The sequence below is a fragment of the Halichoerus grypus genome, chromosome 12, assembly GCF_964656455.1.
Source record: "Halichoerus grypus chromosome 12, mHalGry1.hap1.1, whole genome shotgun sequence".
NCBI lineage: Eukaryota > Metazoa > Chordata > Mammalia > Carnivora > Phocidae > Halichoerus > Halichoerus grypus.
Window position 1 is genome coordinate 65152878 of NC_135723.1, and position 12383 is coordinate 65165260.

Below are 12383 nucleotides of genomic sequence, written 5' to 3' on the forward strand. Positions count from 1 at the left end.
AGCTCTATAGATCAACTACCCAGAATTTGGGAGTTTGGGGCTAAAATCTTACTCTCAAACCCTTTGTCATTTCTTGGTTCTCTCAGCATAAAATTCCCCACTACCCACCATCTCCCCCAAAAGTAGGTAAGGCAGGTTTAAAGTGGTTCCAGGTAATATTCCAGGTAATGGATAATGAGAACCTAACTGGACTTAAGAACTTTACCCTTTTTATTGTAGTTAGAATCTCTACCAAGGACTCCCCTGTTGCTTTTTTTCCAGATTTATTAAGATATAATTGACTTCTAACATTGTATAAGTTGAAGGTGTACACCTGTTGATTGGATACACATATATTACAATGTGATTACCACTGCAGTGTTAGCTAAAACCATTATTTCACAAAATTCCCATTTAATTTTAGCAGTAAGAACATTTAAGATCTACTCCCCTAGCAACTTTCAAGTACATAAAACAAATTGTTAACTATAATCACTTCACTGTGCATTAGATCCCCAAAACTCATTCATCTTCTTTTTTCTTTTCTTTTTTAAGTAAGCTCCACACCCAGCGTCGAGCTCAAAGCAGGGCTTGAACTCAGGACCCTGAGATCAAGACCTGAGCCAATCAAGAGTAAGACACTTAACCAACAGAGCTACCCAGGCACCCCTATTCATCTTCTAATTCCAAGTGTGTACTCTTTGACCAATAGCTCCCTATTTCCCACCCCCACACCCTGGTAACCATCACTCAAGTCTGTTTCTGCTAGTTTGGCTTTTTTAGTTCGCACATATAAGTGACATGATACAGTATTTATCTTTTTCTGCCTGACTTATTTCACTTAGCACAAGGCCCTCAACGTCCATCTATGTTGACACAAATGGCAGGATTTCCTTCTTTCTTATAGCAGAATATTCCATTGTGTTTATGTGTATGTGAGATATATATATATATCCCATCTTTATGCATTCATTTGTTGACAGACACTTAGTTGTTTCCACATCTTGGCTATGGTGAGTAATGCTGTAATAAACATGGAAGTGCAAATATCTCTTTGATATTATGTTTTCATTTCTTTTGGATATATACCTAGAAATGGAATTGCTAGATCATATGATAGTTCTATTTTTAATTTTATGAGGAGTCTCCATACTCTTTTCCATAGTGGCTGCACAATTTAAATTCACACCAACAGAGCAGAAGTGTTTACTCTCTTCCATTACATCCTCTCCAACACTCACTATCTCTTATCTTCTTGATGATATTATCCCTTATCAGATACATAGACAAATAAGATTGCATCAAATTAAAAAGCTTCTGCACAGCAAAGGAAACAATCAACAGAGTAAAAAGGCAATGTATAGAATAGGAGAAAATATTTGTAGACCATTTATCTGATAAGAGGTATAAGAGGTTAATATCCAAACTATATATAAAGAATTCATAATACTCTGGGAAAAGACAACTTTATTAAAAAATGGGCAAAGGACTTGAAGGTATTTATCCAATGAAGATATGCAAATAGCTAATAGATATGCTCAATGTCACTAATTAACAGTGAAATACAAATCAAAAACCACAATGATAATGTTATCTCACACCCATTAGGAGGGCTATTATCAAAAAACAGGCATCAGGCCTTAATGAAGATGTGGAAGAAAGGGAACTCTTTCACACAGTTGATGCGTATGCAAAATTGTGCAGCCACTATGGAAAACAGTATGAAGGTTCCTCAAAAAAATTGAAAACAGGGCGCCTGGGTGAGTTCGGTTAAGCATCTGCCTTTGGCTCAAGTCATGATCCAGGGTCCTGGGATAGAGTCCTGCATCAGACTCCCTGCTCAGCGGGGAGTCTGCTTCTCCCTCTACCCTTCCCCCCCTGCTCGTGATCTCTTTCTCTCTCTCTCCCAAATAAATAATCTTTAAATTTTCTAAAAAAAAATTGAAACTAGAACTATCCTATAATCCAGCACATTTCTAGGTATTTAATTTTAAGAATTGAAAATAGAATCTTGAAGAGATATTAGCACTCTTACGTTCACTGTAGCACTATTCATGTATCCAAGGTGTGGAAATAACCTAAATCACAATCAATGAATAAATGGATTAAAAAATGTGCCATACACATACAATGGCATATCATTAGCCTTAAAAAAGAGGGAAATCCTATAATATGGAACAATATGAATGAGGCATTATGCTAAGTGAAATAAGCTAGTCATAGGACGAATACTGCATGATTCCACCTTATGAGGTATCTAGAATAGTTAAACTCATAGAAGCAAAGAATAGAATAGTGATAGCCAGGGGCTGGGTGGAGAGGAGAAAATGCGAAGTTGCTAATCAACGCATATACAATTTCAGTTATGCAATATCAAAAACTCTAGAGGTCAGCTGCACAACACTGTGCTTGTAGGTAACAATACTGTACTCTATCTGTACTTAACAAGTTTGTGAGGAGGAGGTGTCTCATGTTAAGTGTTCTTACCACAAACACACACACACACACACACACACACACACACAGATGCACTTAAAATTTTTTAAAGCACAAAACATAAAAATAAAAAGAATGTTTAACAATTGTGCACATCATAATATTGCATCAAAATATTTAAAGTAAGAATTTGCAGAACTAAAAGTAGACATCAACAAATCAACTGTTAAAGTGGAAGATTCTAAGACATTCCTCCTCTAGTAACTGAAATAAACAAAAACAGATACCTAAAAAATTTGAACAGCACAATTAACAGACTTTGCCTAATTAACACATGTAGGACTATATACCTAACAAATACAAAATACCCAATCTTTTAAAATGCATCAAAAATAGAAAATTGAGTGTACTCTGTTATCTAACTGCTTTCCTATATAAGGAAACAAATCTAATGAAACATCTGAGAACAAATTTAATGAAACATCTATGTAACATTATTGAAGGAAATTAAACAAGAACGAAATAAATGGATATATATCATTTTAATGGTCAGAAGACACAACATTTTAAAGATCTCAAAAAAAATTTTTTACTGAAATGAACTTTTCTTCAAAATGAAAAGGAAAAGAATATGTATGGAACCTCCTGAGATTTCATCTAAATTTGGGGGGTGGGACAGAAACAAGTCTAGAACACAGGTTTTAAGAGGGATTAGGAGTATAAAAATGCAATTGCTTTCTGCTTGTGTCCTGTTGAATTCCCCTCATTTAATAGAATAGTTACAGTTGTTAAAAGGAAGTTCATAAATTCACCTGGAGAGGAAAATTAATCTTGATGCTAATTATGGAAAAATGTGTCATATAGGTACTTATATAGGAAAGCAATTAGATAACAGAGTACACTCAATTAATGATAGTTTCACAAAAGGTACAGAAATATTCTTCAAATACATATTTCTTTTATTAATGCTGCATGAAACCTGAAGGCATTTTAGCAAGGAAGTAAGATAATATAGCCAAGTATATAACCTTCAATAGAGAAGAGTTCAAAGGCCTTAGAGGTGCAACAAAAATAAACTGGAAAATGCTGGAGCTTTGCAACTGGACAGACTTGATTTTAATTTAATCTTTGAGCCTTTGTGTCTTCATCTGTAATATCCATCTGACTGGACTCCTTGAGGGTTAAATGAAATAAACTCTAATACTGAAGTCTAGCATATGTTAAGTTTACTTTTCTTTCCTCTCATAGACCAATATTGTTAGGATATCCAAGTCTAGACCACCTTTCTTAACTATCACAAATAAGCTTTGGCTAAGAGAAACACTTCATGGGTGAAAATTCTGCTCAGTTGCTGAAATGTTATTTGAATTGCTGGTTGAAAAGAGAACCCTCTCATTTAAATACAAGCAACAGAGTCAACATTATGCTGTGAAACGGTTTTCTTCTTCCCTCCAGATGAAGGTTTCATCATGATTCTGCAGATACTAGCCTCAAGGTGAGTAGGTCTGAGGGTGGGTGAAATTTTTTTTTTCAGGAAACAAAAAAGAATTTTGAATCAGATCAGGCTTTGGACCAATTTTGTTCCTGAAATCAGAGATGAGTGCATTGTGCACTGAAAACATAAAAACTGAAATTGAACATAAAACTCTTCTGTAAACTTTTGACTCTCTGTTACTTATACATAGAATTTAACATAGATGGACCTTGAAGGCATTATGCTAAGTGAGGTAAGTCAGACAGAGAAAGACAAATACTATGGTATCACTTACATATGGAATCTAAAAAAGCCGTACTTGTAGAAACGAAGAGTAGAATTGTGGTTATGAGGGGCTGAGGGATGGGGGAATAAGAGAGACATTGGACAGAGGGTCCAATTTGCAACTAGAAGATGGATAAGTTCTAGAGATCTAACACACAGCACAGTGATAATATTCAATGCTGTATTATACACTTCAAAGTTGCTTAGAGACTAAATTTTAAATGCTCTCACCACCACAAAGAAATAATAATTATGTGACCTAACAGATATGTTTAACACTAAGGTGGTAATCATATTGAAATATAATAATGTGTCAAATGAACATATTGTATACCTTAAACTTACAAAATGTTACTTGTCAATTATATCTCAATAATGAAAGAAAAAAGACAAAAAAGAAAACTAAAAGCTTAACACATCTTTTGAATGGAGAGAAAACTCCAATTAAGTTGAGGTTATAATTTAATTTTTGTAAATAACTAGCAGCACAAGCCTTCTTGGCACAATTTCTCACTGCCAATAGAGAACATTATTATTATCAGTGATGGTTAGTTAGGTGGAAAGGAGTTCTAATGTAAAATTTAGCTTATCATGAAATTTCATCAAAATTAACCTTCAACTAATTCCCCAGCTCAGTCTCTTGCCATTAGTTACTTAGTTGTTTGGGGAAACAGGATATGGCCCCAAATTCACTCAAATAATGTCATGATTGAAGCTCTGAGAAATGGTGTCCAGTAAGATTCTGCCCTTCAGACAAAAGAGCCAACAGCTAGATTAGAAGCAGATACCCCTTACCATGAAGAGTAGGATTAGCCCTTACCATGTTGTGTAACTTGGTATCCAAAATGATTCCTAAGATAAAAGGAAAATCTACAGGCAAATTTATAGAGATCATCTCAAATATAAACAAGAAAAATTATAAATTAAAGTAATAGGAGGGAGAGGAGCAAGAGACCTAAATTTCATCTGGTCCCAGGAATTCAGCTAGATAGGGATCAAACCATTCTGAACACCTAGGAACTCAACAGGAGATCGAAGAAAAGAATAGCAGCAACTCTCTGAACAGAAAAGCAACCACTTTCCAGAAGAGTCATATTCTATCCCTTCATAGTAGTTAACCTTATTTTTGGTATATATATAAGTTGTTCTCTCTTTAAAATTTTGGGATACAGTTTCTTCTAACAGACCAAAATATACCCTAAATCTCTACTGTATGGCTTTGTTCTAGTCTCCTGCCTGATCACATTCTCTCCCTATTTTTTTTTTTAAATCCTCTTCTTTCTTTTTTCAACCAATTTCTTATCAATTCCTTTTATAAAATCTTTTATGGGGCACCTGAGTGGCTCAGTCGTTAAGTGTGTGCCTTCGGCTCAGGTCATGATCCCAGGGTCCTGGGATCAAGCCCCGCATCGGGCTCCCTGCTCAGCGGAGAGCCTGCTTCTCCCTCTGCCTGCCACTCTGCCTATGTGTGCTATCTCTCTGTCAAATAAATAAATAAAATCTTTAATAAAATAAAATCTTTTATAATTTTCATCTTTACAGTCATATTCCATCCCTTCATCATATTTACCCTTACTTTTGTAAGTTTTGTAAGTTTTTCTTTCTTTAAAATTTTGGGAGGCACTTTCTTCTAACAGATCAAAATACGCCCAAAATCTAGTGTGTAGCACTGATCTATGCACGAGCCTGATCATATTTGATCATATTCTTTTTTTTTTTCTTTATCTTTTTCCTTATCTTTTTTTTTTTTCATTTTTCTTTCTTTCCCTGTCTTTTCCGCTGGTTTCAGGTCTCTTCTGATTTGTTTAGTGTATATTTTCTGGAGACGTTGTTAGCCTGTTGGCATTATGTTCTCTCATTCATCTATTGTCCTCTGGACAAAATGACAAGACGGAAAAAAATCACCTGAAAAAAAAGAACAAGAGGCAGTACCGACTGCCAGGGACCTAATCAATACGGACATTAGTAAGATACTGGAACCAGAGTTCAGAATGACGATTTTAAAGATACTAGCTGGGCTTGAAAAAGCATGGAAGATATCAGAGAAACCCTCTCTGGAGAAATAAACGAACTAAAATCTAACCAAGTCGAAATCAAAAAGGCTACTAATGAGGTGCAATCAAAAATGGAGGCTCTAACTGCTAGGATAAATGAGGCAGAAGAGAGAATTAGTGATATAGAAGACCAAATGATGGAAAATAAAGAAGCTGAGAAAAAGAGAGATAAACAACTACTGGATCACGAGGGCAGAATTTGAGAAATAAGTGATACCATAAGATGAAACAATATTAGAATAATTGGGATCCCAGAAGAAGAAGAAAGAAAGGGAGGGGCAGAAGGTATATTGGAGCAAATTATAGCAGAGAATTTCCCTAATTTGGGGAAGGAAACAGGCATCAAAATCCAGGAGACACAGAGAACCCCCCTCAAAATCAATAAAAATAGGTCAACACCCTGACATCTAATAGTAAAACTTACGAGTCTCAGCAACAAAGAGAAAATCCTGAAAGCAGCTCAGGACAAGAGATCTGTAACCTACAATGGTAGAAACATTAGATTGGCAACAGACCTATCCACTGTGACCTGACAGGCCAGAAAGGACTGGCATGCCATATTCAGAGCACTAAATAAGAAAAATATGCAGCCAAGAATACTATATCCAGCTAGGCTGTCATTGAAAATTGAAGGAGAGATCAAAAGCTTCCAGGACAAACAAAGACTAAAGGAATTTGCAAAAACGAAACCAGCCCTACAAGAAATCTTGAAAGGGGTCCTCTAAGCAAAGAGAGAGCCTAAAAGCAACATTGACCAGAAAGGAACACAGACAATATATAGTAACAGTCAGCTTACAGGCAATACAATGGCACTAAATTCATATCTTTCAATAGTTACCCTGAATGTAAATGGGCTAAATGCCCCAATCAAAAGACATAGGCCATCAGATTGGATAAAAAAACAAGACCCATCGATATGCTGTCTGCAAGAGACTCATTTTAGACCCAAAGACACCTCCAGATTGAAAGTGAGGGGGTGGAAAACCATTTACCATGCTAATGGACACCAAAAGAAAGCTGGCATGGCAATCCTTGTACCAGACAAATTAGATTTTAAACCAAAGACTATAATAAGAGAAGAGGAAGGACACTATATTCTACTTAAAGGGTCTACCCAACAAGAAGATCTAACAATTGTAAATATCTATGCCCCTAACATGGGAGCAGCCAATTATATAAGCCAATTAATAACAAAAGCAAAGAAACACATCGACAACAATACAATAATAGTAGGGGACTTTAACACCCCCCTCACTGAAATGGACAGATCATCTAAGCAAAAGATCAACAAGGAAATAAAGACTTTAAATGACACACTGGACCAAATGGACTTCACAGATATATTCAGAACATTCCATCCCAAAGCAACAGAATACACATTCTTCTCTAGTGCCCATGGAACATTCTCCAGAATAGATCACATCCTAGGTCACAAATCAGGTCTCAACTGGTACCAAAAGATTGGGATCATTCCCTGCGTATTTTCAGAACTAGAACTCAATCACAAGAGGAAAGTTGGAAAGAACTCAAATACATGGAGGCTAAAAAGCATCCGACTAAAGAATGAATGGCTCAACCAGGAAATTAAAGAAGAATTTAAAAAATTCATGGAAACAAAAGAAAATGAAAACACACCTGTTCAAAATCTTTGGGATGCAGCAAAGGCAGTCCTAAGAGGAAAGTATATAGCAATACAAGCCTTTCTCAAGAAACAAGAAAGGTCTCAAATACACAACTGAACCCTACACCTAAAGGAGCTGGAGAAAGAACAGCAAATAAAGCCTAAACCCCAGCAGGAGAAGAGAAATAATAAAGATAAGAGCAGAAATCAATGAAATAGAAACCAAAAGAACAGTAGAACAGATCAACGAAACTAGGAGCTGGTTCTTTGAAAGAATTAACGAGATTGATAAATCCCTGGCCAGACTTATCAAAAAGAAAAGAGAAATGACGCAAATAAATAAAATCATGAATGAAAGAGGAGAGATCACAACCAACACCAAAGAAATACGAACAATTATAAGAACATATTATAAGCAACTATATGCCAAGAAATTAGATAATCTGGAAGAAATGGATGCATTCCTAGAGATGTATCAACTACCAAAACTGAACCAGGAAGAAATAGAAAACCTGAACAGACCTATAACCACTAAGGAAATTGAAGCAGTCATCAAAAATCTCCCAAGAAACAAGAGCCCAGGGCCAGATGGCTTCCCAGGGGAATTCTACCAAACATTTAAAGAAGAATTAACACTTATTCTTCTGAAACTGTTCCAAAAAATAGAAATGGAAGGAAAACTTCCAAACTCGTTTTATGAGGCCACCATGACCTTGATCCCAAAACCAGACAAAGACCCCATCAAAAAGGAGAATTACAGACCAATATCCCTGATGAACATGAATGCAAAAATTCTCACCAAAATACTAGCCAATAGGATCCAACAGTACATTAAAAGGATTATTCACCACCACCAAGTGGGATTTATTCCTGGGCTGCAAGGTTGGTTCAACATCCGCAAATCAATCAATGTGATACAGTACATTAATAGAAGAAAGAACAAGAACCATATGATCATCTCAATAGATGCAGAAAAAGCATCTGACAAAGTACAGTGTCCTTTCTTGACCAAAACTCTTCAGATTATACGGATAGAGGGTACATACCTCAATTTCATAAAAGCCATCTATGAAAAACCCACAGCAAATATCATTCTCAATGGGGAAAAACAGAGCTTTCCCCCTAAGGTCAGGAACACAGCAGGGATGTCCACTATCACCACTGCTATTCAACAGAGTACTAGAAGTCCTAGCCACAGCAATCAGACAACAAAAAGAAATAAAAGGCATCCAAATCGGCAAAGAAGAAGTCAAACTCTCACTCTTTGTAGATGATATGGTATTTTATGTGGAAAACCCAAAAGACTCCACCCCAAAACTGCTAGAACTCATACAGGAATTCAGTAAAGTGGCAGGATATAAAATCAATGCACAGAAATCAAGTGTCATTCCTATACACCAACAAGACAGAAGAAAGAGAAATTAAGGAGTTGATCCCATTTACAGTTGCACCCAAAACCATAAGATACCTAGGAATAAATCTAACCAAAGAGGCAAAGGATCTGTACTCAGAAAACTATAAAATACTCATGAAAGAAATTGAGGAAGACACAAAGAAATGGAAAAACGTTCCATGCTCATGGATTGGAAGAACAAATATTGTGAAGATGTCAATGCTACCTAGAACAATCTACACATTTAATGCAATCCCCATCAAAATACCATCCACTTTTTTCAAAGAAATGGAACAAATAATCCTAAAATTTGTATGGAACCAGAAAAGACACCGAATAGCCAGAGGAAGGTTGAAAAAGAAAAGCAAAGCTGGTAGAATCACAATTCCGGACTTCAAGCTCTATTACAAAGCTGTCATCATCAAGACAGTATGGTACTGGCACAAAAACAGACACATAGATCAACGGAACAGAATAGAGAGCCCAGAAATGGACCCTCAACTCTATGGTCAACTAATCTTCAACAAAGCAGGAAAGAATGTCCAATGGAAAAAAGACAGTCTCTTCAACAAATGGTGTTGGGAAAATTGGACAGCCACAGGCAGAAGAATGAAACTGGACCATTTCCTTACACCACACACAAAAATAGACTCCAAATGGTTGAAAGACCTCAATGTGAGACAGGAGTCCATCAAAATCCTAAAGGAGAACACAGGCAGCAACCTCTTCGACCTCAGCTGCAGCAACTTCTTCCTAGAAACATCACCAAAGGCAAGGGAAGCAAGGGCAAAAATGAACTATTGGCACTTCATCAAGATAAAAAGCTTTTGCACAGCAAAAGAAACAGTCAACAAAACCAAAAGACAGCCGACAGAATGAGAGAAGATATTTGCAAATGACATATCAGATAAAGGGCTAGTATCCAAAATCTATAAAGAACTTATCAAACTCAACACCCAAAGAACAAGTAATCCAATCAAGAAATGGGCAGAAGACATGAACAGACATTTTTCCAAAGAAGACATCCAAATGGCCAACAGACACATGAAAAAGTGCTCAACATCACTCGGCATCAGGAAAATCCAAATCAAAACCTCAGTGAGATACCACCTCACACCAGTCAGAATGGCTAAAATTAACAAGTCAGGAAATGACAGATGTTGGTGGGGATGAGGAGAAAGGGGAGCCCTCCTACACTGTTGGTGGGAATGCAAGCTGGTGCAGCCACTCTGGAAAACAGTATGGAGGTTCCTCAAAAAGTTGAAAATAGAGCTACCATATGACCCAGCAATTTCACTACTGGGTATTTACCCCAAAGATACAAATGTAGTGATCCGAAGGGGTACGTGCACCCCCATGTTTATAGCAGCAATGTCCATAGTAGCCAAACTATGGAAAGAGCCAAGATGTCCATCGACAGATGAATGGATAAAGAAGATGTGGTATATATATATATATACACACACACACACACACACACACACACACACACACACACACACATATATATAATGGAATATTATGCAGCCATCAAAAGGAATGAAATCTTGCCATTTGCAACAACGTGGATGGACCTGGAGGGTATTATGCTGAGCGAAATAAGTCAATCAGAGAAAGACATGTATCATATGATCTCACTGATATGAACAATTCTTAATTTCAGGAAACAAACTGAGGGTTGCTGGAGTGGTGGGGGGTGGGAGGCATGGGGTGGCTGGGTGATAGACATTGGGGAGGGTATGTTCTATGGTGAGTGCTGTCAATTGTGTAAGACTGTTGAATCATAGACCTGTACCTCTGAAACAAATAATACATTATATGTTAAAAAAAAGAAGAAGATAGTAGGAAGGGAAAAATGAAGGGGGGCAATTGGAGGGGGAGATGAACCATGAGAGACTATGGACTCTGAGAAACAAACTGAGGGTTCTAGAGGGGAGGGGCTGGGGGGATGGGTTAGCCTGGTGGTGGGTATTAAAGAGGGCACGTATTGAATGAAGCACTGGGTATTATACACAAACAATGAATCATGGAACACTACATCAAAAACTAATGATGTAATGTATGGTGATTAACATAATAAAATAAAAAAATAGTAAAAAATAAAGTAATAGGAAAAAGTCTTTTGCATGTTGATCTGCCTAACTAAACCAATACATTAATAGAATGTAGATTTACATATTTTTTTAAAAATCATACACATATGTAAACTTTATAATTATTCTACATTTTGAAAATCTATTAGGGCAGAAACATAATGACATTATAAAACTTCTATAAAAACAACCAAGTACATCTTGCATTGAACTTAAATTAGTTTAAAATCATCTTACCTGTGTAAAAAGTATAAACTGAGCAAACTGCCAGGGAAGCATAAAAGCAACATTGGAAAGACAGAGTGCAATAAAATGCCTTCTATTACTGATCGCGGTCCTTAATAGAGAGAATTGATACCAATAAGTTTTACCATAAAAGTAGCCTATCACTAAACAGAAAAGCTAACTGAAAAATGATGAAATCTAATGACCCCTTACCTTTGATATAAGGTAACAAAATATAGTTAAATTTAAAACCCCATTAAAAAGAAGTGAAAATACCTGGGTTATAAAAATGCTTAGCATAAAACAATCTTAATTAGAGCTTTAAATATTGTATCTCGTTTATCAGTAAATACAATACTTTAAACATAAAAGTTTATTTTCCTTTCACTAAACATATTAGAAATTTAATACTCCAGCAATATGGTCAGAAAATAGTGTGAACTGACCCTCCAGTATCTCAAAATATGTAGCCTATACGAGCCACAACAGTTTTACATACCACTGCTTTTAGATTTCAAAAAGCAATGAAGAAAAGTATAAGTGTTGGTGCAATATTAAATTAACGACTATGAGAACACTTTAAAGAAAAAAATTAAAACAATGACTGAAAAAAAATTCTAGAATGCAGTTATAAACTACTTCATGTTGAAGTTTAAACTGCCCAGTCTGCAATTAAAAGATGTATCAGTAACCAACACCTTTTACCACAGATGGTTTTAGTATCTTTTAGAATATGAAAAAACAGCTGTAAACATTTTGTGTAAATAATAAAAGTATTAGATTTTGATAAATCCTTATACTATGGTATATAAATTTTCAAAAG

The 12383-nt window shown here is 36.0% G+C and overlaps 1 protein-coding gene across 2 annotated transcripts in view; it reads right to left on the bottom strand.

Annotated features, from left to right (window-relative positions):
• DPY19L2 (dpy-19 like 2) overlaps nucleotides 1–12383 on the bottom strand; it is a 91278-nt gene that overhangs the window by 50758 nt on the left and 28137 nt on the right. For both annotated transcript variants that reach the window (XM_036101048.2, XM_078059453.1), the window contains one exon: nucleotides 11573–11672. In XM_036101048.2, the coding sequence (XP_035956941.1) occupies nucleotides 11573–11672 (100 nt within the window). The remainder of the gene's footprint in view (nucleotides 1–11572; nucleotides 11673–12383) is intronic.